We start from the raw sequence: 25,301 nt of genomic DNA, 5'->3' as shown, positions 1-25,301 counted from the left end.
AATTCCTCCATATTTCCACTATAGTTGAGACCCTTTTTCAAGATAGATCATTATCACTTCCCTCAGTAATAAGTACGTACAAAAATAGCTAAGGTATAGTCGGTTGTTGGCTAGTACTTAGCGAAGTCACATAATGTTTCTGCCTTTTGCATTATCTAGATAGGATTCCCTCAAGTCAGCCTCGTTGTGGCTTAGGAGATCCATTCATCCCCTTTTGGTTATCTATGCCTACCACAACAGCAATTCGTGTCTCACAACGAATCAAGACTGAGACCCGGGAGGAGAGCTTTAGACAGCAAGCGGGAACCTACCATTCGGACGCCTTCTCCCACTCATGAAACTCTCAGAGACAAGCCTGACAAGGCGAGTTCTGAGCGAGGGTGAGATGAACTCATTTCCTAGGCTGGGCTCGTCCGCCTTGTAATTATATTAGCCGCCCACCCGAGCGTCTGTAGGACTCATTCGACCCAACCACCTACTATTAGCCAGCAAAGTACTAACTAACAGAGCAACTTGAAAATTTTGTCTCTGTTCCCAACCCTGACTCTGAGACAGCTGTTGCGATGTTAGTGTCAGGTTCATGGTCAACCCGCTCGCTGAAACATGAACCAAGTCTAATACAATGGTACCCATTTCAAATAATCATTCGCATTCACGTTTATTATGCACAGTTCAAAGGCAGTGCCGAGTTGTCAATCACCGACACTACATGTCAATCTGCTATCCGTATCAAATCTTGAGATCTGCCCATCCCATATTGTTATCAAAACCATCCCTGTATATTTGTTCAAGATGGACACTCATTCCGTTTAAAAATGCAACCCAACCCAACCCATCCCATCCCGCAAGCCTTGAGAAATCCACGAACCTGGATATGGGAACTCTTTATCTCGTTGTGGTTCGACGATACCCTAGCTTGTTTCATGAACCACATTCAGCTACGTAGGAGTGCAGCCATAGCTGTCAGATAGTTTGGCAACTGAGTTACCAGTCGATGGGCCCTTCTTCAAACAATCTGGCGTGACTTGTTGAAGCAGTCAGTGTAGCGCAGTTCGCTCGTCATCGTAGGCAACCCCTTATTGATGACAGAATGACTCTTCTAGACCCCACAGACCCATCTGTAATCATCCGAAGCCCACGTTCCACCAAAGGCGGAACCAAATTTGCCTCAAGTACAGAGCACCGTTCAGCTTACAGAGTATATTACTCCGTACTTGCTCTACGAATGTGTGATACAGAATGCGTTATCGGGTGCTGAGAGTTGATAGCGCACGCCATATCAAGTTGACACACGATATTGTGCTTGGATAGCCTTCGTGTTTTTGGCGTTTTCTTCTTTTCTTTTCACGAAACTTCATCAATGCGAAGACACTTTGTGGTCAGTTGACCAACTTTAAACCTCAAATGACCCTGTCTTTACCTGGCATATCAACTTAACTTGTGGAGCTTTCCGTTCGGTCTAGCCCGTGTCGTTGCGGGAGTGGCCGGGGGCCGTCGGCTGGGAACTGAAAATCGCAGCATACTGTATCCATATCCGTTCCGAGTAGGAGTTTTAATACCTAGTCATGCAAGCCTGGTATATAATACCCAGCCAAGTCGGAAGTTATCGTGGCCGTCGCATCTTTCGGTTGGTGACCAAGTTCACAAATGTAACTTAGAAAACACTAGGTCCCTATTATCAAACACGGCTCGCTTATCATCAAGTTGAACCACCTAATTAATACATGGACGGTATCATCAAACCAAGGCTTTTCCCAAACTTATTAACGCCACGCAAAATTATAGTTCCTCAGTATCTGGAACCAAGCCTTGATATCGCCCTCGGCCCCAGTCTGCGGGATCACCTCCAGGTACACAAAGACCTAATCTCCAGAAATAGTCCCGATGCGCAAACAAGAGCTGCCACAGCTTGAATCTCGAAGGGAACCCATTCAGCTCCGCCAACTTGTCCGAGGCTGTCAAATAGTTTTTGGCTTGGAACAGCCGACGGATCGTCATCCATAAGGAATCATCTGCCCCTGCTATACACTTTGGATCATCATTGCCGATACATATATAAATATCAGATTCGGAAGGGGTCAATTCCTGCTTCGCAATGTATACTTCGCCTGCGTGTGACTTGTAACCCCATTCACTCAGAGGCAGAAGAGGCACAGGGTCCTCTTTATGAGTTACCCGCCTGAATCCACGCCCTTCTAGATTACTGTCATCATTGAGATGAAACACTTCATCCACGAAGCGGGCAAGGCCTTCGTTTCCAACGCGTGGTTCACCAAACGTGGTGACTATAATGTTTACCCATCCCAGCGACACCTTGAGCTCCAGTGCAGCGAGGCAGGCAACGGAGCCTCCTAGGCTATGCCCAACGAGTTGTATCGGATAAGAGGGATATTGTAACCTTAACTGTCTTAGTTGTGGAAGAATAAACCGTCGAGTGTTCTTCCATGACTGGAGAAAGCCCATGTGTACAGTACAATTCGTGCACGTATGCTCAGGTTCGTCGGGGAGCTCATCGCCACCGTGATCTGGTGATGGATACGGTACATATTCCTGAGGGACAGTGCTCAAGTCGACAATCGTATTGGCAATACTGTAGGTCCCGCGAAAGGCTACCACGATAGCAGGCTCACCGGCGGTCAAGTCACCGCTAATACCATGCTGCATCACCCCATGGTCTACCGCAATATATCCGCAGCTGTCGCTTAGCAAAGGGCCAGTGTTCCATGTGTTGATGAGAGACAGGCTAGGGAAGTCGTTGCATCGTGATACGCAGTTGAATGGTTTTCTTACACCTGTTGTGCCGATGCAGTAGGCGATATCCACAAGTCGTGATAGACGTTCCAAAGTCGCGAAGAAGGGCAATGAAATGCCCTTCGGTGATGGAGTGCTTGGGTCAGGGCCGTGTTTTTGTGATGATACTCCATGACTACTAAGAGCGAGAGTCGAGGTAGCCAAGATGAGTTGAACGGTGAAAAGGCTCAATGAATCCGCGAGTTTGAACCGCATAACGGATTGAAATTTGCGGTGAGAGAGAGTAATGAATTGAGATGAATTGAGATGAATTGTAGACCCGTTTATAAAGGTGTACTGCGCTTTGGATATGTCGAGAGAAATGGATCCAAGCTTAATAGCAGGTCAGTAGCTCAAAGCAATCGTCCGCATTAGGAGAGGAGGGAACAACAGCGAACTTATGCATAATAAATGCTATTGTTTTTGTTGGGGAGGAATCTAATTTAGCTTCTAACGAAGAAAGTGACGATGGGATATGGAGTCGATCAAGTGAAGACGTCAAGATCAGGGTTGACAGGTCTCGTGAGTGACACCTCAAACTGTTGAGGTCATACCCTCTTTGACCGTGATAAACAGTACCTGCTTAGCCTGCCAAATGACCAGCAATGAAGAGGTTCCCGAGAATTGAGGGGTTGTGAGTGGCTGAATGAGCCTGTCCTACCCCGGATTCTCTATTAGGCCCGCTTTAGTACCTGGCAGACGGCAGTTGGACCATCCTGAACAATTCGCCATGCATCCTGGTACAGATAATCTCACATTTTAGACCAGGAATTGAATATTGAATATTCTATTTGTATTCTATCACCAGAAAAGACATTGTTTTTCATTTTCGAGCTAAAGACCTGGAAACTATAGTCTCTCACGTTGCTCGTATAGCTATACAAGCCGTGGCTTTAACACCTGATTATCATCTCTAGTTCCGCACAATTTACCAAGTCTTACAAATCACAAGGTATCATGTCGTACAAATCAAAATATCTAGACTGGAGGCTGCCTGGACGGCTGAAGGCTAGTGAAACCGGCCTTATGATCTGTTGAGTTGGTTGTGCAAATGCCAGCCCTGGAGCACTTGAGAGGGAGCATAACGCTTCCGCTGGCCTCGTATGGTAGGCTCCTATACAATCGTGTTAACAACCAAGATATCCCTAGCTGGTACATCAGGAGTACTTACCCATCCTCTTGGCTGCAGACCTTCTCCATCATCCAAAGCTTTTGATAGTCACCGTCCCACAGAAACTCGACAGCACGGTCATCGCACGCGAATCGGTCGGTGCCCATCCCAGTGATGGGTTTCGAAGAAGAGTTCTTGTGGCAAGGAGTTGTCAAATCCGTGTCTTCGTCCAAGAAGGTAAAGTCGAAGACAGTGAGGGTTTTGCCGCCATCCTTCGACTCTGCTTTGAAGTCGCGGATATGGTAGGTATCAGGCAGCGTACAGCCGTTGTCCTCGGCGCTGCTTTCCATGGCTGACAGGCTCTGAGGGACTGCATAGGCATGGGCGGCCCAGGTAGTAGGGAGAGCAGAGAGAATAACAAGTCCGAGATGCATTTTTGAGAGTGAGTCTTGTATAATATTCGAGATCAAGGTAAGGATAAGCAGAGGAGCAAAGACGATAAGCTTATAAAGTAGGTAGTGAGATATGGTTAAGAGAAAGTGATAGATTTTCACGTCGAGGCATGACTAGTTATAAATCCATCGAGCAAGCCATATGGAGAACACGACGTCACAGTCGTAATAGTCTCTCTGGCTGGCTTCTCCTTGCCTTGCCGAACACGCGGCCCAACAGATCATTAAAACGGGCCTGTTTTCCCTTTCGGCGTCTTTGTGTAATCCGATTTCACCTGCCGATCTTCCTGAGTCCGCAAAGCAGGCATGGAGTTGACGGATTAGAGGCGAGGATCTGTCAGTAGGCAGTGTTATTGATTGGATGTCGATCACGTTTCATGTTTGCTGGGCCGGAGGTTTAAATGTGGATTTGTCCTCTGTATGGACAGTATCTCATCGGTTATCTAGTTGTCTGTTGGTCACGAATAGAGTGTGTATGTGCCGATGCTATTCCCGTTCAGTGGTACAAGAATAGAAGCGTGATGTCGTCATGAGAATTGATTGGACTAAGAAGCGATCATTGAATAAATTCCAGAGGTGCATCTGCACGTTTCTGCTAAACACAAGATGGAATTGTGAGATGCATCCTTTGAGACTCGGTTGCTGTTGGTAGGGCTTGTTGTTGCCGATCACAATGCGCATTAAATCGTACCCTTAAAGTGATCTCCCACATCAGGGTCCGAGAGGTTGGGAGGCAACCAAGTAACGTTAGCAGGAGACAAGCCTGACAGGTTATCTTGTTGCTCTAGCAATCCATCTTTCGAAGGAACTTGATGTTTGTAGCAATGCGTTGATGCTCGATTGAAGCAATGTGGTATCTCAAGTCGTTCAAGAAGTGAGTTGTACTCCGCAGGGGAGACTTGGCATTTATCGGTAGTCGAGAACATTGAGACTTTGTCCCCAATATGAGCTGCCTTTTGTCAAAGTATAACACAAATTGATCTTAATAAAAGAAAACACATATAGATTGATGCCGGGCAATGATAAAGATCTTCTTAATAAATCTATCGCGTAGACTAGAGAGTGTAGTAGTAGTGATTAGAACTCTTAATTGCGCCACAATGCACACCGTACCAGCCACAATCGCTTACCCTCCGGCACGTGACCCACACATTTGCAAAAACTTTCCATTTACTCCCCTCCATCTTTTTGTGTTCACTCTCGTGTTGGAAATATTCTTGATCAACCCTTCGACTAACCCATCCAGCAACAATGGCCGCTGATACCCCCGCGAAGTCCGGTCTGGCCGTTGGCCTCAACAAGGGCCACGTACGTTTACCTGTCGCAGTCTCACCTCGTGGAGGATCTCTGCTTCGCCTTCGCGACGGATGACGGCGCGACGAAATCCAACTAGCAGACGATGGACGCTGACATTTGTCGCCGATATTACAGAAAACCACCCCCCGTGTTGTCAAGCCCCGTGTTTCCCGAACCAAGGGCCACCTGAGCAAGCGAACTGCTTTCGTCCGCGAGGTTGTCAAGGAGGTTGCCGGGTAAGTCAATGCAATCTTGCTTAGAGGGAATGGGAAATCGAGTTGGAACAAATACACGATGGACGGTACTGGACACTATTACTTGTGTTAGTGTGGCTATCTGTGTCTGCTCTTTCTCGACTTTCCCGGAAGAAGAGAAATTATATCAAATTTGTGTCTGGAATTTTACTAACCATCATTCTTCACAGCCTTGCTCCCTACGAGCGCCGAGTCATCGAGTTGCTCCGCAACTCTAAGGACAAGCGTGCCCGCAAGCTCGCCAAGAAGAGAGTATGTCGAACCGCAGAGCCAATACCGAACCGTCTTCCGATATACATACTAACTCATGTTACAGCTTGGTACCTTCGGCCGTGCCAAGGCCAAGGTCGACGAGCTCCAGCGTGTCATCGCTGAGTCTCGCCGTGCTGGTCACTAAATCGCTTAATCTGATTTCTGGGAATCTGGCACCAAATGGGTTTCGCATGGATTGGCGTGGTCACCTTATGATCAATTAAAAAATAACGGCTTTGATGCTCCGTGGCAGGGAAAGCTGCGGCTCACCGGAATACCAACACTTTCAAGCAATTTATGGCGTAATGATCAAGCCACGCTCCCTTCAGTTTACTTTGTGACAACTGGCCATCATTTCTGTGTGAAGTCTGTTATCCATGAATGTGATTATGCCGATAGCTCTACATTCCGCTTTTATATGCTGACTAAAACTTCTGCTTGACTGTGGTACTACCAACGCCGCTGATAACAATTAATGTTTATCTAATATTTTTCCAACAACCTTCTACTACGCACGTAGTAGCCGTTTATTTCTTTCCTAGCTTGAGCCACTTGGGTATCTTCTTCGCAATCTTGTCCCCAGATCCTTCATCCTTCTCTGTTGGCGCTGGCCGAGCCACAGACTCCTCCTCATCCTTCTCATTGAGAGTGTCAGGTTCGGGAACCTTGACTTGTTGGCCTTGTTGAGCGACATTGGCCTGGAGGAAAGCCTCTTTCCGCACAGCGTGTAGCACCGTATCGTCCCACACCAAGTTGATAAGAGTTCTTCCCGACATTTTATAGGCCTTTATTAGTCCATTGTTGGAGCTAGGGTCGTCCTTGACCACAATTTTGGTTCCCGGGAGGACTAGATGAAAGGGTTGGTCGTTATGAGCCATGACATGTCGGACAGCGTCGTACAGGAACCTTCCAGTATGCGACGGGTTCACCTGCCAATCGCTACTGGTGTTATCTGGGAACCTGACCTTGACGAGAATGGATTTGATAGAGTTGATCTTGGCGGTTTCTGCAGCAGCCTTTTCCTCTAACTCCTTATCCGAAAGCAATCGTTTGTTTCTTGAGTTTTCCTGTAATCGAGCTTGGTGGAGTTGCGCATGCGCGATGGTGGGAGCGAAGTCTGTGTCGGGAGCAGGAGCCAAAGCTGCTGCGGGTGTTGACCCTGAAGGTGCCAGGAAGACGTTGACAGGTGCCAGTGGATCATTAGGTTGAGAAGGGTCGACTTCCATATTGTCTTCTGTGACAGTCTCAGATCCTTCTTCCTGTTGAACAGACTTTGCCTCCGGAGACGGCTCTACCTGAACATCCTCCATTTTTGAGTCGGCTGTCCCTTGTGGTGCATGCTCTTCCCGTTTTCCCATCTCTTCTTCCGTTGAAACAGGCTCGGCCTCTGTCGTTAGTGTCTCCTTCTTCTGGTATTCTTCATCCGTATCGTTAAAGAATTGGCTGATTTCCGTCATAGCGTCGAACAGTGTCTTGTCCGTCTGGCGATAGGCCAATCTGATCAAAACACTTCCAGAATTGTATCCGAGTTGTGACAGTGTCTTCTGGAAGTCCGTGAAAGACGAGAGTTCTCTACCCATAATGTTCAAGACGGGTGTTTCGTAATGCAACTGCCCGCTGCCACTTCCTGAGCCGTTTTCCATACACGCAACCCCGCGGGCAGTGATATTGATGTTCTTTTCATTACTCGCCTCGCCACTCTCAAATTGGCGCAAAACCTTCCATATGGTCAGATCGCTGGGGAACTTTTGGATCAGCCTTCCACCTGGTATATCGTGGGCCTCAGGATGAGGGAATTGAAGGGCGACTTGAATGGCTGAGGGTGTTTTTGACTTCTGCACAAGCTCGAGCTTTGCGCCAGGACTTAGGCCAGAAGAACGAAAAGGGATCGAGAGATCGACTGTTTTTTGCCGGTGCCTGGAGGAAGACGTTGTCAGTATTCTATCATAGAAAGCTACCCGATGCGTGTGGACTCACTTGACGAGATACTTGTCACTAGAGAGGTTAAGCCTTCGACATGCTTCCTCCAATACGTCAATCAGATATGTTCCAGGTGTAACTTTGATAGTAGCCCGGCGCAGGTCAGAAGATATCACAACGACGTTGGTTGCCATGATACAGGTATAGTCCGTTATAAAATAACGATGCAAAGTTTATGTTTGAAATAGAAACGTTGTGAACTGTTGATCAAAGGTAATCGCGGGGAGGTTGAGCTTGGTCGGCGGTGATGTAAGCAGGCAGCTAACAAAGACGAAAGTGTGGTCACGGCGGGGTTACGATGTAGGGGCTTTGAGCTGAACCCACGGGCATTACGGTAGGCAGCCGCGAGTTATGAATGATTTGGCATTTACTACAAAGATGTTCCTTGCCGGCAATCTGGATACTAGAAACTTCTACGGATGGGAATATCGAATCCTGAAGGGTAAAACTACTACCTATTAAATTCCATGTCATTATTTTTAAACAAGGTACGTCGAGCAAACCAAGTGGTATCAAGCGCCAAGCTCTTCAGCCACTTCTTCAACTTGCTATGCTAATTTCACAAGTCGTACTGTAGATACTGTCTACTGGGTAGCAGAAAAAATGGCTTCTAAGTCTTAGGGTATAAAAATAAGTAGTCTAAGAACTATAGCCCAAGGGGCATAAAATGGCCTCCTAATTTCGTCTCTTGTGCTTCCAGCAGTCAATTTTTCTGATACCCTGAGGATTGTGATTCACGACACCAAATACATTTGTCTCTATCGCCCTTATATTGTTCTCATAATTAGAACTACGCATGTAAACAGATGAGGGTGATATTCGGTGTTCTTTAATAGGTAGTGAGCTTACATAACACAATCTCTGCGATCTCCCGAGCCTCAAGACGCCACAGCTCTCAGGCTGCTTCAGTCAACGTGGACCTCCACTTCACTGAGCTGCTTCTTTCCGGCCGCGCCAGACCGTGTTTGCCTTGCCAGCCCGCCTGTACGTACCTTTCATAGCAGCAACCTCATTGCACTGCACCTTCTGTAGCTCCAGTTCAGTGACGGGAGCTTCAACCATCCATCTTGCAATCTCTCTACTCCACGTTAACCCCTCAACAACCCCCTGACGCGACGATACAATACGATACGATACGATACAAATTAACGACAGCCGAAAAGTTAGCTTCAATAAACGATCCCTCACTCGCATCGTCCTCGGCTTCCTTTCGATAAGACGGTTCGCTGGTTGACGTCGATTGTCCGACCTCGCATCTACCTATTCACTTTCACGAGGCCATCATGGTATGTCAACAATGGTCTTACCAGCTGTTATTACTTCCATAAGCTAATTGTATCGATTCGATAAACAGTCGTCTCCCTTCTCGATAAGTTCGTCCGGACCGCTCGTCATCATATCAATGATCATACAAAGCTAACCTCCCATCCCTCATAGACGGCGGTGCCTGTGTCGCCATGGTCGGCAAGGACTGTGTCGCCATCGCATGCGATCTTCGCCTTGGTCTTCAGGCCCTTACAGTTTCCAACGACTTTCCCAAGATCTTCCAGTACGGCGACGTCTTCCTCGGTCTGACTGGCCTGGCCACCGATGTGAACACCGTGAGCGACCTCTTCCGCTACAAGGTTAACATGTACCGCCTGCGTGAGGAGCGCGATATCGCACCACGTACATTTGCCAACCTCGTCTCTTCGTCCCTCTACGAGCGCCGCTTTGGCCCTTACTTCGTGTCTCCCGTTGTCGCTGGCTTAGACCCCAAGACCGGCAAGCCTTTTATCTGTGGCTTCGACAGTATTGGCTGCATTGATTTTGCCAAGGACTTTATTGTCTCTGGTACCGCTTCAGAGCAGCTCTTTGGCATGTGCGAGGGTCTCTGGGAGCCCGATCTGGTACGTACTTGGACAGTTCAAGCCAGAAGCTATATTGTATCTGGTTTGGATATCACATTGGCCAATATTGAAACGCTAACAATCCCCTCTATAGGAGCCCGATGCCCTCTTTGAGACCATCTCTCAGTCTTTGCTCAACGCCGTTGACCGTGATGCTCTTTCCGGCTGGGGTGCCCATGTTTACATTATCGAGAAGGACAAGGTTACCAAGCGATTACTAAAGGGACGACAGGATTAGAGCGTCGGGGTTATTGACAACTACAAGAATAAAGCGGGACAAGGGTGGTTTATGTATCCTGTATGAATAGATACTCGGCCGACATCAACCGCTGAGTAATGAGAATGCACTTCTTCGTCTTGCTTCTACTTTGGCCATGCATGGGCAACTAATGTTTATAAGATGAGGGATTGCAGAGCGTATTCTTTGACTGTACCATTTTTTTCCATGTACTGACGTTTCCACGCAGTATATATACCCTCTGGCTGTGAAACTCACTCTTCTCACTTTAGAAGGACGGCGAAAGCCTCACATGGTGCCAGCTTGATCTCGCCACTGTTTAAGTCATTGAGTGTCCTTCCCGCCGGACTGGTCAGCACCTCTCGGGCCTCGTCAGGTAGCTTCCATGCAACAGAATCCGCTGAGAAGTTGCAAACGATGAGGGCAGTCTCCCCGCTATCAGCCCGTCGTGAGTACGCAAAGATCTTATCGTTGGATTCATCCACAAGCTGGAAGTTGCCGTAGACAAATATATCAATGTGCTCTTTGCGCTTCCTAAGCACCTGGCGGTAACAGCTGTACACAGAATTGAGGTCTGATGTCTGCGAAGCAGCGTTGATATCTGTATAGTTGTCATTGACGCGCATCCAGGGTCTGGCATCAGCAGTGGTAAAGCCTGCATTCGGGCTTGCATCCCACTGCATAGGAGTACGAGCGTTGTCACGAGACTTCTTTTGATACTCGATCTTGTAGGAATTCTGTATCGCGACATCATCATTTTTATGAAGACTGTGGGTGTTGTTTTGTTAGCACATGCTGGCACATGGGCGCTGTCTGACTTACTCCCAGTGTTTGAGACAGTCAAGGTCCTTGTATTCTTCCAAGTCCCAATACTTCGGAACGTTGGTCATGCCAATCTCCTGACCTTGGTAGACGAAGGGTGTACCTGACTGAAAACCGAGGAAGAGTGCAATCAGTTTCGCACTGGCAACACGATTATCAGGATCATCGTGGACAAAGCGGCTGACAGCCCGCGGCTGGTCGTGGTTCTCGAGGTAAAGCGCGTTCCAGCCGTCGTTGTCGTACATGAACTTCTGCCACTTGAGGGTTGTAGCCTTCAGCTCAGAGAGCTTCCAGGATCTGGGCGTGAACTTCCCTTCGACGCCGTGATCGAGATCCATCCTAATTGTCTCAGCTTACTGGTCACGAAAAGATAGATAAGGCAAGGTCAACTTACAGCTCAAAGTGGAAGATCATGCTGAGTTCTCCTCGGTCACCGTGCACAGCCTTAATCAACTCCCGCTCATCATGCACACAAGGCATCTCACCGACACTAAAGGCATCGTATTCCAGAAGGATGCTACCGATTTCCTTGAGGAACTCGTGACATCTAGGACCGCATGCATAGTACTCTGTTCCACGGAGAACAGTCTTGTCTGAGTCGGGGAATGTCTGGTCCTTGCTGACAAAGTTGATGACATCCATGCGGAAACCATCGACACCTCGGTCAAGCCAGAAGCGCATTACCTGGTGGACCTGTTTTCTGACCACTGGATTCTCCCAGTTGAGGTCTGGCTGCTGCTTACAGAAAAGGCAAAGGTAGTACTCATCTGTAGTCTCATCGTACTCCCAGGCACTTCCTACGATGGGTAAGCTTTTGTGGTCACAAGTCTCGGTAAAGTGATAGGGGCTTATTTACCTTGGAAGTGAGCATCCCAGTTATTGGGGGGATGTCTATTTCCGTCCGCATCGTACTTTGCAGGCTTCCAGATGTACCAGTCTCGGTAGGGGTTGTCCTTGGACTTGCGAGACTCCTTGAACCACTCATGCTGGTCACTGGTGTGGTTCATGACTAGATCGAGAACTAGTTTCATTCCCCGCTCATGAAGTTTGTCTTTGAGAACATCAACATCAGAGACGTTGCCATATGGGGGATCAACAGTGTAGTAGTCGCTGATGTCGTACCCCTGTCCCGAGATCAGTATGAATGAAAATGGCATTTCGAGGGGCGACAAACCATATCGACCTGAGGGCTCTTGAAGATGGGTGAAAGCCATATGATATCAACTCCCAAGTCTTTAAGGTAGTCAACTCGAGAGATGATACCTTTGAGATCACCAACCCCAGAACCTGTGGAGTCTTGGTAAGACGCAGGGTATATTTGATATACCGAGCTCTCTTTCCACCAAGCTCGTAGACTTTGACCTGTACTACCCATACTTGTTTCCTGGTGGTATGGATTTGGTTCTGTGTGAAACGGCCTGTGGTGTCTAGCGGTCTGTTAGCTATATATACCTTGAGTGTTCCTTGCACGTGAGAACGGCCGCTCGTGATCAGAGACAAACTTACGATCAACCAATTGATGGACTTCTTGACAGACACACCGTGCGCTTTACGGCTGTCTCTACCGAAAGATCCGAATAGAAATGAGTCGTTTAGATTGTTTTATCAGAGACGAGTTCGGTACTGAGGCTCTAACATCAGCTGCTGGATAGGTTGTCGACGCGGGGTGTTCACTGATCGCCAAAGTTCCAACGACTCAGTCGTGTTACACAGCGTCTCGTTGTTCACTTGGTCTGTAGGATGGAAGTCACGGAGAAACACTTTACGAGAGTCGTTTATAGCGGTAGTTCTTGATCATTTAATAGACAACACGGAGTAATTCCCGGAGAGATTATCGCAACAATAGATTGGTGCCCCTCTACAGGGTAAATTGTTCGTCTCCATATGGGTATACTTTCTTGGTGAGATATTTATGGTACAGGATGATATGAGATCTGCAAAAGAGAGCCTGTTGGGCGTGAATACCGTAAAAAGATGCAAACTGGTTTCCACTTGTCCCTACTAAGGTAGTTAGTTGACCGTTATTCATACGTCAAGTGCCGTTACGAAGAAGATGATCAAAGACTTCTTTTGTTTTATACTGTAACCAGCCACGTCCCGAATGTAATGCTACACGAGTCACTTCAGGGAGAGAGATCAAACATATCTGGAATACAACAGCAAACGCAATCAACTCACACAACTAATCAATATGTAGCTTGAATGATATCATCCAAAAACCAAACATCTATCTTAGAGACATAATAAGCCGGTTACATATACCGAGCTGGTTTTGACAGGAGCACTTGTCAGTGTTACAGACCAAGGTAGGATAGTCCTGTTCGTTTCACTCTGACACTAAATATAACTCCGCGCTCTCCCTCAGTCCAATCGGCTAGGCATTTCCAACTCCCAAGAGAGATGGCGAGGCATGTTTGAGTTATGGGGTTCAACCTGTCCAACGGACTTACGGATACCAACCCTTACCTTCAGGGGTCAATTGATGAAGGAGAGGACAATTGTCTTGCTGCATTCCTTGATACCTCTCTGATGGTCCAAATAACAAGGTAACGTCCAGCAGCTCACCTGTAATGCTATAGTGTCGTTAGATATACAACCATGTCTGTAGCACAGAACTCAACGTTACAGCTGAGCTATCAGCTACTAAGCAACATGGATGTCTGATCGAGGTTTTTAAAGAAGCACAGGTAAGAAACAAGCTGATGATTTATGGGTAATGGCAGAGGCTGCAAGAGACTGTTGGTCCGTGGTCTACATACACCTCGGCGGTAGCTAGATGCGATGCTGGTACTGGAAGGTACACGAGATGAAGTACCTGCATTCATACAAGGAGTAAATCCATTGGTAGACTCTTCGACTCTGTGTTTGATCGCTGAAGCTGCCTGTATGTTGTATGCAAGATTTAACATGGTAGTTAGTTACAGGTCACGCGTAGGCAAATGAGGCACAGCAAGCAGCATGTCTACAACATAGGGTTTGCCTTGGTTTGTGTTGTATGCTATTTTATGTAATTTAACCGGAAAAACAATTTGCTTGTTTGAAAAGACAATCAAAATTCCAAAAGAACCTATGTTTATTTGTATGGCATTGCATTCATTCATTCATTTCTTACTTTCCCCTCTCGTAAACCAAAACAGACCAAGCCAAAACAAAGACTAACATGAGCCTGATACTTGAAGCGGATGTAACGAACCAGTAACATATGGACCTCCCTCTACTGAACTTTAGCGATCTTTCCTTGCTCGGCACCCTAACGCTTGGAAGAGTTATAGGCTAAGAAGCACTGAGGATGATCACCCAGCCCAACCCTGGAAACACGCTAAAGATCAAACCAACCTCTTTTTATCCTTGAACAACCTTGACATCCATTTGGCATTGGCATTGATTGACCTTGTTCATTGAACATGACCCATGCATTCTAATGAATGGACCCCAGTCACATTCCCCCAGGTTGAAAGCGCCATGACCAAGACCAAAGCAGCCAGCAGCTTAGTTGGGACAATTTATTGATTCATATCTGTCTGATTGATTTGATTGCTCACTCTATCTACCTACCTTGCAAAGAGCATTTATTGCACTAGTTACACTATAGTAGGACATATATACATTCATATCTACTCTCTGGCCTTGGCATCTCAAAAAGAAACATCTCTTTTATCCGGATATCGTCAGGAACAGGAACTGGAACTCAGCCTCTTCCTCGCATTTCTCAGACATGACGTGAACGCAAGTACTGCCTATTCGGTATACTCCGTACTCATCTCACTAACCAAAAGGACTTTACTTTTACCTAGGTTACCTTGCCTTTCCTAACTTACCTACTAACCCGTACCTGTACCCTACCTACCTACCTACCTGTAGCTTGGACCTCTTTTATCCCCGCGTCGTTTACGATTTGCATCTGCATTTGTACCTACACCAAGACCGAGACCGAGACCAGCATTTACTATTTGCATACGTTTATCGTCGTCATTCTTCGCCCGTCGTGTAGTCTACCTATCGCTGGATATTCATTTTGTTCTGTTCTGTCCTGTCCTGTCCTATCCTATTCTATTCTACCTTGCCCCTTCATTCAGATCAACAAGTTCATTAACCGATACTGGTATACATGCCTACGCTATCCATGGCTTAAAGGACCCTGCCATTTCATCGCTTGTCCGTCCGTCCCCACGCTCGGCGACAATGACCAGGAATGAGCATGTCAATCGCATCAGCTCTGTCATGGGCTCGGGCAACAACATCGATACGTATTCTGCTGTTACCGTAAAGTCTCAGCCCGAGTCTGAGCTTGGACTTGAGCCGCCTCAGCTTCAGCTTCAGTATCAATCTCAATCTCAATCGACCTCATCTTCGACTGCCTCCACTACTCCCGCTCCCGCTTCCGCCGCTTCTACTATCTCCACTCCCACGCCCATTCCCGCTCATCACTCGCCTACTCCTAATCCGGCACCAAATACAATACCAAAGCCAGATCCAAATGCTGATACTGACGCTCTAACACCAACTCCATCCTCCTCCGCTCCGACGCCTTCATCTAGTACCTCTTACGTCTTCTCCTCAACGCCTCACCGACGCCCTTCTCATCCTGCTAATTATCCTACTCGCCTCAGCGCTGATGGAACTGCTTCTTTGAGCAACCAGTGGTGAGTTCAACTTAGATCCAATCATTCATTGCCTGAGTACCTAGCATCCATGCCGTCTTCCGTCCCACGATCCCCTGCTGCCATCTCCCGCCTACATGTTCACGTTCACACCTGTCGCTTCCCGACTAAAGCTAAACGCTTCCTCCCATCTTGCAGGTCCTCCTTCAAGGATGAGCCTCAGCTCTCACCAACTGCCACTGCCACCGCAAACTCAACCATTTACGCTCCTCGCGCTGGTGCCAATGCTCAATCCAAAGACCGTCGCATGAGCGACCTCGCCAACTATCGACGTGAACTCGCCGTTCTTGAGACTTCCCGAGTACCCCAGATCCAACAGATTCCGCCCACCGGCGGCGCGAGTCCTCAGATAGCACCTTGGGCGACCCAGCCTGGTTCCCCTACAAACACATTCATCATGCCCACCACTTTCTTCAACGAATCGACCGACAACTTGTCCCTCGCTTCCCAGCTTTCCCCAGGCCACCAGATCAGTAACCGCCAGCAGCATCACAATCAGCAACAGCAACAGCACCCTTCGCAGCACGACGCTCCCGATGCATCCTATTTCGACGGAAGACGCCCTTCCGCCGCCAGCGTTCTGAGTGCGAGCAGCCAGGGCAGCAAAACCAGCATACGGGGTGGTTTTCGCAAGCTTCAGGGCTTCTTTGGGGAGGAATTCCCTGGGCGCGATAGCTCGGATGGTAGCCTACCCACTTCGCTCGCGGGCAAGGACCAGCGTGGACGCTCTTATAGTCATAGCCGCCCCACACATAGAGATCGCAACTATTCCAATGCCACGGATCACACCCGTGATGTCTCGCCATCATCTTCGAGACCAAGAACGCCCGTACCAGCACCAGAGGTGGTGCCTTTTCTATATCAAGACAACAGTGTATGTACCATCCCCTGCTTCTGTCTCATCGCCCTGACTACCTCGGCCTGCTTCCGTCGGTCTGGGTCTGTGATCGATACATTCCTTTTCGAATTTCTCCCTTGGCTTGTTCTTACTGCCTGCCTCAGCGCTCAGCTGCCGTGTTACTCGATTTATTGCCTTGCCAATGTTGCCTGGTTTGCTGACTCGAACCCCTGTAGGACATTGCGCGCTATGGCGAGGCTCCCGTACGGGACATAATGACCGGGCCCGATCGAGAGCGATATGCTGGTGACGGCTCCTCACAGGTACCCCCAAAGACATCATCATCCTCGAGGTCCGGCCATTCTATTGCCCATTTACCTGGCCACCACCGACACAACAAGAGTAACGACGACCCTCGCACGCTCAGACCTACGATGAGCAGGGACGATACGGCAATTGGCACACAAATGTCGCGCGATCGCGGGGCAGGTAGCAACGCAATGTATCCAACAAGATCCCGGGGGCAGAGCCCAACGCCCAGCACCAGGAGTGCAGGAATGACCTGGAGCAGCTCCAAATCTACCCAAGTCGACGGCCAAACATCCCCTAGCCACAATAATCATGGCAAGCGCGGATTTTTACGGCGACTCCGAGGACATCACAAGGAAAAGGACGATGCTGTTGCTAGACTTCGTGACCTGCCACAATCTACAAGATCTCTACAGACAAAGTCTTCCAAGACTGATCTTCATCGACCCAGCGACGTATCATCGACTACATTAGCATACGCGGGCTCTATTGGACCTGGTGATATGATCGACGCTACTGATATGCGACCAGCAACGGCACAACGGGGAGCGACCTTCAATAATAAGTTTCCTTTTGCAAAGAAGGGACGGCCCCATCGACCTCAAGACTATACTGAAGAAGCAATTGGCCCGACCGATCGTAACGATCCTAATAAGATGTATCACCTCGACACCAATTTGAATGATATGGAGGGCATTCTGACCAAGCCTCCTCCACTCACACCTATGGACACTACCTTTGTCAATAATGTTGAGCCTGAGCGTCACGACTCCATCATCTCGACAGCACCTAAGGGCCGCTGGGATGCCCCGGACAGTTGGGCAGTGCGTCGTAACACGGAAGACAACTCTTACAATGGTGGTCCAGAGATTGACGAGATTGGCAGCCCACCTCGTCCGGAGGAGAAAGCATCGCCGTACTGTATCCGAATTTTTCGTTCAGATGGGACATTCTCCACTCACTCGATGTCTTTGGATTCAAGTGTCACGGATGTCATTTCCCAAGTTATTAAGAAGACGTATGTCATGGACGGTTTGGAAAATTACCATATCATCATGAAGAAGCATGATCTTATCCGGGTCTTGACGCCGCCTGAGCGACCTCTGCTCATGCAGAAGCGCCTATTACAGCAAGTCGGGTACGAAGAAAAAGACAGGATCGAAGATCTCGGACGCGAAGACAACAGTTACCTCTGCCGATTCATGTTCCTGTCCGCAAGAGAAAGCGACTTTCACGCCAAGACTACTGACATGGGACTGGCTCGAGCTCAGAAGCTCAACTATGTCGACCTCTCTGGTCGTAACCTTGTTACAATACCTATATCCCTATACTCGAAGGCTATGGAGATCATCTCCCTTAACCTTTCGCGGAACCTCTCACTTGACGTCCCCCGAGACTTTATACAATCTTGTAAACACCTGCGAGATATAAAGTTTAACAACAACGAAGCCAGGAAGCTGCCACCCAGTTTGAGCCGGGCAAACAAATTGACGTTCCTGGACGTTGCCAACAACCGAATCGAGCAGTTGGAGCATGCCGAACTTAACGCTCTTACGGGTATGCTCAAGATGAACTTGGCTAACAACCGACTGAAGCACTTGCCCTCTTACTTTGGAGCATACCAGTCGCTTCGCTCACTTAATATCTCTTCCAACTTTCTCGACAAGTTCCCGACATTTCTCTGCGGCTTGCCAAGTTTGGTTGATCTCGATTTGAGTTTTAACGCCATTGCAACGATCCCTCAAGAGATCGGTTCTTTAAGGAACCTGGAAAAGTTGTTGATAACTAACAACAGACTAACACATGCTGTGCCTGCTACGTTCGGGCATCTTGTCAGTCTGCGCGAACTCGATATCAAGTACAATGGCATTTCCAGCATCGATATCATCTCGGAGCTACCCAAACTCGAGATTCTTTCTGCGGATCACAACTGTGTCTCCGCTTTTGTTGGACAGTTTGAATCCCTTCGACAGCTCAAACTGAACTCTAACCCCCTTAACAAATTCGAAATTGTGGCTCCTGTACCTACTCTCAAGATCTTGAACCTCTCGAACGCCCAGTTAGCTAGCATTGACTCGTCGTTCGCAAACATGGTGAACCTCGAGCACCTGATATTGGACAAGAACTACTTCGTTTCTTTGCCCCAGGAAATCGGTACTTTGGGCAGGCTCGAGCATTTCAGCATTGCCAACAACTCTGTGGGAGAGCTACCATCACAGATTGGTTGTCTCACAGAGTTGAGAGTGCTCAACGTCCGAGGAAACAACATTTCCAAGCTGCCGATGGAATTGTGGTGGGCAAACCGACTTGAGACATTTAATGCTTCTTCCAACGTTCTGGAACATTTCCCAAAGCCTGCTTCAAGAGCACCGCGAGTACCAGGGGAGGAATCACAGCCAGCACCCCCTCCCGTTAATGGGAGGGCAGCCCCCCTGGGAACTTTGTCGGCCACTGCAAGCTCCGAAGAACTGTCTGATGATAGGAGACCGAGTCAAAACTCGAGCACCCTACTTAGTGTCGGACCGTCCCCACTCAATGCCGGCGATCGTAAGAGCTCTGTTGTGTCTGTCTACGGCAAAGGTGGCCGTAAGACGTCTGTTGTTTCTAGATCTGCAACTCCATCCGCCCCTACGCAGTCTATTAACCCAAGGAAGGATTCTGGATTGTCATCGAGGCTCAACAACACATTTGCTGGTTCTCTGAGGAACCTTCATCTTGCTGATAACCGTCTTGATGACGATGTCTTTGACCAGATCACGCTTCTAACCGAGCTCCGGGTGCTGAACCTCTCCTACAACGACGAAATTAGCGATATGCCCCAACGATCGATCAAGAACTGGCCGCAACTTGTTGAGCTTTATCTGTCTGGTAACGCACTTACAACGTTGCCTGCCGATGACCTCGAGGAGTCCAGCTTACTCCAGGCACTCTACATCAACGGCAACAGGTTTACCAACTTGCCGGCCGATATCTCGCGGGCCAAGAATCTTGCTGTTCTTGATTGTGGCAGTAATTACTTGAAGTACAACATTTCAAACGTGCCATATGATTGGAATTGGAACCTCAACCCGAACTTGAGATATCTTAATCTGTCTGGTAACAAGCGTTTGGAGATCAAGCAAACAGCTACTGGTCCGCTAGGCCCTGGTGCTGTTAACCGCGAGGAGTATACAGACTTCAGTCGTCTGCTTAACCTGCGTATCTTGGGTCTGATGGATGTTACTCTTACACAGCCAAGTATCCCGGACCAGAGCGAAGACAGACGTGTCCGTACGTCTGGCTCTCTCGCCGGCCACCTACCTTATGGAATGGCTGACACGCTTGGTAAACATGAGCATCTATCAACAGTCGATCTTGTGGTGCCAAGATTCAATGCATCGGAAACCGAGATGCTCCTGGGTCTATTTGACGGACAGGCCTTGTCCAGTGGCGGGTCGAAGATTGCCAAGTATCTCCACGAAAACTTTGGTCACATCTTTGCCCTTGAACTCAAAGCATTGAAGACACGCCTGAACGAGACTCCAGTTGATGCCTTACGACGAGCCTTTTTGGCGCTCAATAAAGACCTAGTTACTATTGCAATTCAACAATCGGAGGAACGGCCGCTCCAGACGCATAGGAACTCTGGCCAGCCAATCATACTCACGAAGGAGGATCTCAACTCGGGCGGCGTGGCAACCGTCGTCTATCTCCAAAGTACGGAGCTTTATGTCGCAAATGTCGGTGATGCGCAGGCGATGGTGATCCAGACCGATGGCACTCATAAGATGTTGACTCGCAAGCATGATCCTGCTGAGCCGAATGAACGATCGCGTATTCGCGAAGCTGGTGGATGGGTTTCGCGCAATGGAAGACTGAACGACTTGCTTCAAGTCTCGCGTGCTTTTGGATATGTCGACCTAATGCCAGCTGTACAAGCGGCACCCTATGTCAGTAACATGACTATCCGAGAGCAGGACGACATCATTCTGATTGCTACCGGAGAACTCTGGGAGTACTTGTCGCCGGGTCTGGTTACCGATGTTGCGAGGGCCGAGCGGCAAGATCTAATGCGGGCCGCTCAGAAGCTTCGCGATCTGGCTATCGCATATGGCGCATCAGGCAAAATCATGGTTATGATGATCAGTGTGGCGGACCTCAAGCGACGAGTCGAGCGATCGAGGCTTCATCGCGGCGCTAGTATGTCGCTTTATCCCTCTGGCATACCCGACGATGCTCAGGTCCTCAACATTAGAAGAGGCCGAAGAACCAAAGGCGATGTTCTCGACTCCTCACTCAACCGCCTTGAAGCCGAGATTCCAGCGCCCACCGGCAATGTATCCATCGTGTTCACCGATATCAAGAACTCAACAACACTCTGGGAAATGTACCCTAGTGCCATGAGATCAGCCATCAAGCTCCACAACGAAGTCATGCGTCGGCAGCTGAGACGAATTGGTGGTTACGAAGTCAAGACTGAAGGTGACGCATTTATGGTGTCTTTCCCAACAGCCACGTCAGCACTTTTGTGGACGTTTGCGGTGCAGATGCAGCTTCTCGATGTGAATTGGCCATCAGAAGTCTTGAACTCAGTCTCATGCCAGCCTATATTCGACAAGGACAACAGTCTTATTTTCAAAGGACTGTCAGTACGTATGGGTATACACTTTGGCGATTGTGTGAGCGAGACGGATCCAGTTACTCGCCGTATGGATTACTTCGGACCCATGGTGAATAAAGCGGCTCGAATTTCTGCTGTGGCAGATGGCGGCCAGATCACCGTTTCTACTGACTTCATCTCGGAGATACAACGATGCCTCGAGAATTACCAAGACACGGATCGTGGCAATGCTTCCGGCTCTGAGGATACCTTTGGCGACGAAGAGACCTATGCCAGCGCAATCCGAAAGGACTTGAGATCCCTCACCTCTCAGGGCTTTGAGGTTAAGGAAATGGGCGAAAAGAAGTTGAAGGGTCTTGAAAATCCCGAAGTCGTGTACTCATTGTATCCTCATGCTTTGGCTGGTCGCATCGAGTTCCATTCGCAGCATGAGAGGAAGGAAGAAGGGGGCGGAGGCGATAAGCCAGCTGTCCTAGCGCCTGGAACCGAGTTGTGTATCGACCCGGACAGTGTCTGGACTCTTTGGAGAATAAGCTTACGCCTCGAGATGCTCTGCAGTTCATTAGAAGGAAACGAGCCCCCAGGTCTTCAGCCACCCGAGACGGAGCTGCTCGAGAGGATCAAACAACGTGGAGGCGAGGTGACGGATCGATTCTTGTTGAACTTCTTGGAACATCAAGTAGCCAGGATAGAGGTGAGTTTCGAACGATATTTGTTCGACCGTCCCCTTTACTAATGTTTACAGACCTGTATCTCGACACTAGCGATGCGCCACATTGCCATTGGTGGCGGAACTATTAAGGAACTCGAGGATCTTCATGGTCCAATGTCCGCCATATTGGATCAATTTATGGCCCAGAACAGGGAATTAAAACGTTACAGGAGGAAGTATGGCGCGCTGCCCAACCCGATAAGCAGCATTAGTACTAGCGAAGAAGAAGAGGAGGAGGAGGGGGAGGAAGGCGACGACGACGACGACGACGATCCCGACACCGAAGAAGGGAGCAATACAGAGCAAGAGTTGTGATCCTATACGACTGGTTCGTCGGAACCAAACCTGAGCACTTATATAAGCTATAATCATCCACATGACACGAGGAACGACCCTGGGAGGTTGGACAGAACGCTTTTTTTATTACTTTTGGTGGGAATTGAATGGAAGGACGCGGTTGCGGGGTTTTATGGCGGGAAATCATGTTTTGACTGGGTGCAGGTTTGCTCTCTGGGTATATTCCAGGCGGTTTGGCGGGAGGTGCTCATGATATGCTTGAGAATTGGGAAAGATACTTGGCTGGAGAAGCAGTGCATGGCGTTGGGCTACGGGGAAATTAAGGACATACTGATGATTGGCGGGTTTGTCCACCAATATGCGTACTTCTTGCGCCCACTGGGATTATTGAATGACTGGCTCTGCTTTCAATAGGGTATGAATGGCGCGCGCACGTATGCATTGTTTATACGATATGTTAGGCATTGCAAAACAAGCTGATGTAGTATTATAAGTTATTGCTTATACACATGTCCTGAATAGTGACAAGGCATGTCGAGACTAAAGCTAGCTAACACGCCTCAGGATTCTGATCTTGGGCGACATTCGAGGTCCAACCCACCAGCCACCCGTATAACCCCGGACGAAGTTTCTCAAGACCGCAACATGAGCACCCAGGCCAAGGACCCTCTCGCCACCAATCCTTCCCTCCTCACTTTCATCGCCTACAGGTGAAGAGCCTGGTTTGAGGAACTCAATACCGTCATAGCCTGTTACCACTCCCACAACCTGCCATCCGCCCAACACTTTGCGTGGGTCTTCGGCTAGAACATAGTCGAAACGCTCCCAAAAACGCGGCATGCTAAGATTTTCCTCCTGCTCCGTCTTGTCGAAAAGCAATACAGGAGATGTGGCATCTGGCTCCGGGGTTATGGGAAAGGCAAGAGGATAGCCAGACGGGTTCTGTCCAAAGAGTGTAAGTCCAGTCATGCAGGTCAACACATCGGCGTGAACGTTCATAACGGGAGTGGGATCATCGCGGGTGATATAATGCAGCTGCTGAAGTGCATCGCCACCAGGATAGTTTAAAGATGAGATGAGGAGCATAACGATGCTGGCTCCAAAGCTGACCAGGGTGAATACAATTGTAATAACAAAAGCGGCGTGGTAGACAATGTTCTTGGGCGCACGCGAGGAAATGTAGTTAGCTCCAAGAGCAGCAGCAGCAGTGAGGGATGGAACGACATAAAAGATGAAGCGGGCCTCCTTATGCGGCTGAGCAGAGTAGATAGCAATAAAAAGTAAGTTGGGGATCGTCAGGGCCCGCGCAGCTCGTGAAGTACCCGGTTGGAGAAGTGCAAAGACGATTAGAGCCGGCACAAGGGGGTTGAGTATGAGCTTTGGCAGCGCCGAGGTGAAATAATAGTGCCATGGAGAGACACCCCATTCCGACGAAGATCCGAGGATAGCGTTGAAGTAGAAGCCCCAGAGCTCAGGCCATAACCACTTCTGCCAAAAGTATGAATCGATGGGTACTGAGACAAAGATAGAGGCGAGGAAAGACGAGAAGAAGACAAGAATCAACGGGCCTATAGCGATGCGGCCGATGATAAGGAGGTAAAGCCCTGTGGTGCCCAAGAGAATGGCGACTTCGGACCGGAAGACTGCTGCTGCAATGACGAGAAGGGCAATCGCTTGCTTATGGCGAATGAAAGAGAGCTTAGTCGAGGACTGTGGTAGCAGAAATGCAGAGGCGAGAGTTGCTGGTTCTTGTGAGTTGACATCATTGGAGGTAGTGGAATATATTACTTACTTAAACCAAAGGCATACATGTTAGGCAATGTCCGTGAAAGGTAGTAATTGATGTGGAACTGGCTGGCCATGAACACAACCCACCAAGCCGAAACGCCTTGTCCGTAAGCTCTCTTCAAAAGGTTCTTGAATGTCAAAAGGGCAGCAACATTTGCCGCAGCAAGCAGTCCTCGCACTATGAGCTGTGCATGCTCGAAGCCGACGAGAGCAATAATAGGTTGCCCTATACCAGCGAGGAATACAGCACCGAGAAACGTTCGAGGCACAGCCCCGGGGAAAGTGAAATGATCATAGGCGTGTGAGAGGCGATAATTAACATGTTTGGTGGGCGTTCCATAGATGAGGATGTCGTGTGCTGCTTGGATGTTGAACGACTCCTCAACTTTAGTGTATGGGGAGACGAGGAGATGAGTGAGTGGAATGGTGATAAGGAGGCATGTCAAGATGATATCTAGCAAGTGTCAGGTTCGAGTTTTTGGCTGAAAAAGTGCATTGAAAGAACAATATGATCATACCTGATGTCTTCATCTTGGCTGATGATTGATAGTGAGAGCGTCCTCAACGAGAGAGCTACTGCTTTAGCTTGGAGATTGATGTACGTGAGTGCTTGTCTCGCAGAGCGCAAAAGTTGGAAATTTCCTCAAAAAGACGAAAAGAAAAGCATTAATGGAGAGACATGTCTCATTTTATCTTAACTTCATCCAAAAGTAACGTACTTGTGATTGCATCTTGTTCATTCACAGAAATCTTAGTACCTAGAGCTGTACCTAGAGACCTACCTCTTTAGGGGTCTTCGGATCGGCCTAACCAATCCCCCGCAGTGATTCCTTCCCCAGGTCTACCTTAGTAAGGTACCTACCTATGGATGTGTGTTTAAGCCACCATGGCAGCTGCGACGTATGGGTACGTACCTGCTTGGAGGGCAGGCACCACAAGCCAGGTTGAGGATCCATAGGTTAGTCGCCAAAGGTCGCTCTGTAGAAGGCCGATAAGTTACACATCATCGTCA

The 25,301-nt window shown here is 48.6% G+C and overlaps 8 protein-coding genes across 8 annotated transcripts; 3 read left to right on the top strand and 5 right to left on the bottom strand.

Moving 5' to 3' along the window:
- Positions 1 to 1,779: 1,779 nt before the first annotated feature.
- On the bottom strand, positions 1,780 to 3,006 carry FSST1_004100 (Alpha/Beta hydrolase protein; the record flags this gene model as incomplete). The annotated part of the gene is made up of 1 exon (XM_083230242.1): positions 1,780 to 3,006. One exon carries the CDS (start codon positions 3,004 to 3,006, stop codon positions 1,780 to 1,782), a length of 1,227 nt encoding a protein of 408 aa, XP_083087530.1.
- Positions 3,007 to 3,768: 762 nt separating this feature from the next.
- Positions 3,769 to 4,335, bottom strand: FSST1_004099 (uncharacterized protein; the record flags this gene model as incomplete). The annotated part of the gene is made up of 2 exons (XM_083230241.1): positions 3,769 to 3,904; positions 3,962 to 4,335. The coding sequence occupies 2 exons, from the start codon at positions 4,333 to 4,335 to the stop codon at positions 3,769 to 3,771; spliced, it is 510 nt and encodes a 169-aa protein (XP_083087529.1).
- Positions 4,336 to 5,604: 1,269 nt separating this feature from the next.
- FSST1_004098 (60S ribosomal protein eL36) lies at positions 5,605 to 6,300 on the top strand (the record flags this gene model as incomplete). Its single annotated transcript, XM_083230240.1, has 4 exons — positions 5,605 to 5,661; positions 5,785 to 5,885; positions 6,074 to 6,155; positions 6,220 to 6,300. 4 exons carry the CDS (start codon positions 5,605 to 5,607, stop codon positions 6,298 to 6,300), a joined length of 321 nt encoding a protein of 106 aa, XP_083087528.1.
- A 382-nt stretch (positions 6,301 to 6,682) lies between these two features.
- Positions 6,683 to 8,269, bottom strand: FSST1_004097 (uncharacterized protein; the record flags this gene model as incomplete). The annotated part of the gene is made up of 2 exons (XM_083230239.1): positions 6,683 to 8,072; positions 8,133 to 8,269. The coding sequence occupies 2 exons, from the start codon at positions 8,267 to 8,269 to the stop codon at positions 6,683 to 6,685; spliced, it is 1,527 nt and encodes a 508-aa protein (XP_083087527.1).
- Positions 8,270 to 8,602: 333 nt separating this feature from the next.
- On the top strand, positions 8,603 to 10,262 carry FSST1_004096 (proteasome core particle subunit beta 3; the record flags this gene model as incomplete). The annotated part of the gene is made up of 6 exons (XM_083230238.1): positions 8,603 to 8,623; positions 9,035 to 9,119; positions 9,354 to 9,421; positions 9,490 to 9,508; positions 9,573 to 10,024; positions 10,119 to 10,262. The coding sequence occupies 6 exons, from the start codon at positions 8,603 to 8,605 to the stop codon at positions 10,260 to 10,262; spliced, it is 789 nt and encodes a 262-aa protein (XP_083087526.1).
- A 263-nt stretch (positions 10,263 to 10,525) lies between these two features.
- FSST1_004095 (glycoside hydrolase superfamily) lies at positions 10,526 to 12,459 on the bottom strand (the record flags this gene model as incomplete). Its single annotated transcript, XM_083230237.1, has 5 exons — positions 10,526 to 11,030; positions 11,085 to 11,423; positions 11,479 to 11,881; positions 11,941 to 12,208; positions 12,259 to 12,459. 5 exons carry the CDS (start codon positions 12,457 to 12,459, stop codon positions 10,526 to 10,528), a joined length of 1,716 nt encoding a protein of 571 aa, XP_083087525.1.
- A 2,807-nt stretch (positions 12,460 to 15,266) lies between these two features.
- Positions 15,267 to 22,519, top strand: FSST1_004094 (adenylate cyclase; the record flags this gene model as incomplete). The annotated part of the gene is made up of 4 exons (XM_083230236.1): positions 15,267 to 15,727; positions 15,884 to 16,619; positions 16,820 to 22,186; positions 22,238 to 22,519. 4 exons carry the CDS (start codon positions 15,267 to 15,269, stop codon positions 22,517 to 22,519), a joined length of 6,846 nt encoding a protein of 2,281 aa, XP_083087524.1.
- A 528-nt stretch (positions 22,520 to 23,047) lies between these two features.
- On the bottom strand, positions 23,048 to 24,820 carry FSST1_004093 (dolichyl-P-Man:Man(7)GlcNAc(2)-PP-dolichol alpha-1,6-mannosyltransferase; the record flags this gene model as incomplete). The annotated part of the gene is made up of 3 exons (XM_083230235.1): positions 23,048 to 24,243; positions 24,294 to 24,743; positions 24,808 to 24,820. The coding sequence occupies 3 exons, from the start codon at positions 24,818 to 24,820 to the stop codon at positions 23,048 to 23,050; spliced, it is 1,659 nt and encodes a 552-aa protein (XP_083087523.1).
- Positions 24,821 to 25,301: the final 481 nt, after the last annotated feature.

This window comes from Fusarium sambucinum, chromosome I (assembly GCF_050947815.1).
Source record: "Fusarium sambucinum isolate potato_lamoka chromosome I, whole genome shotgun sequence".
Classification (NCBI taxonomy): domain Eukaryota; kingdom Fungi; phylum Ascomycota; class Sordariomycetes; order Hypocreales; family Nectriaceae; genus Fusarium; species Fusarium sambucinum.
This window is presented reverse-complemented; position numbering and strand designations above follow the sequence as displayed.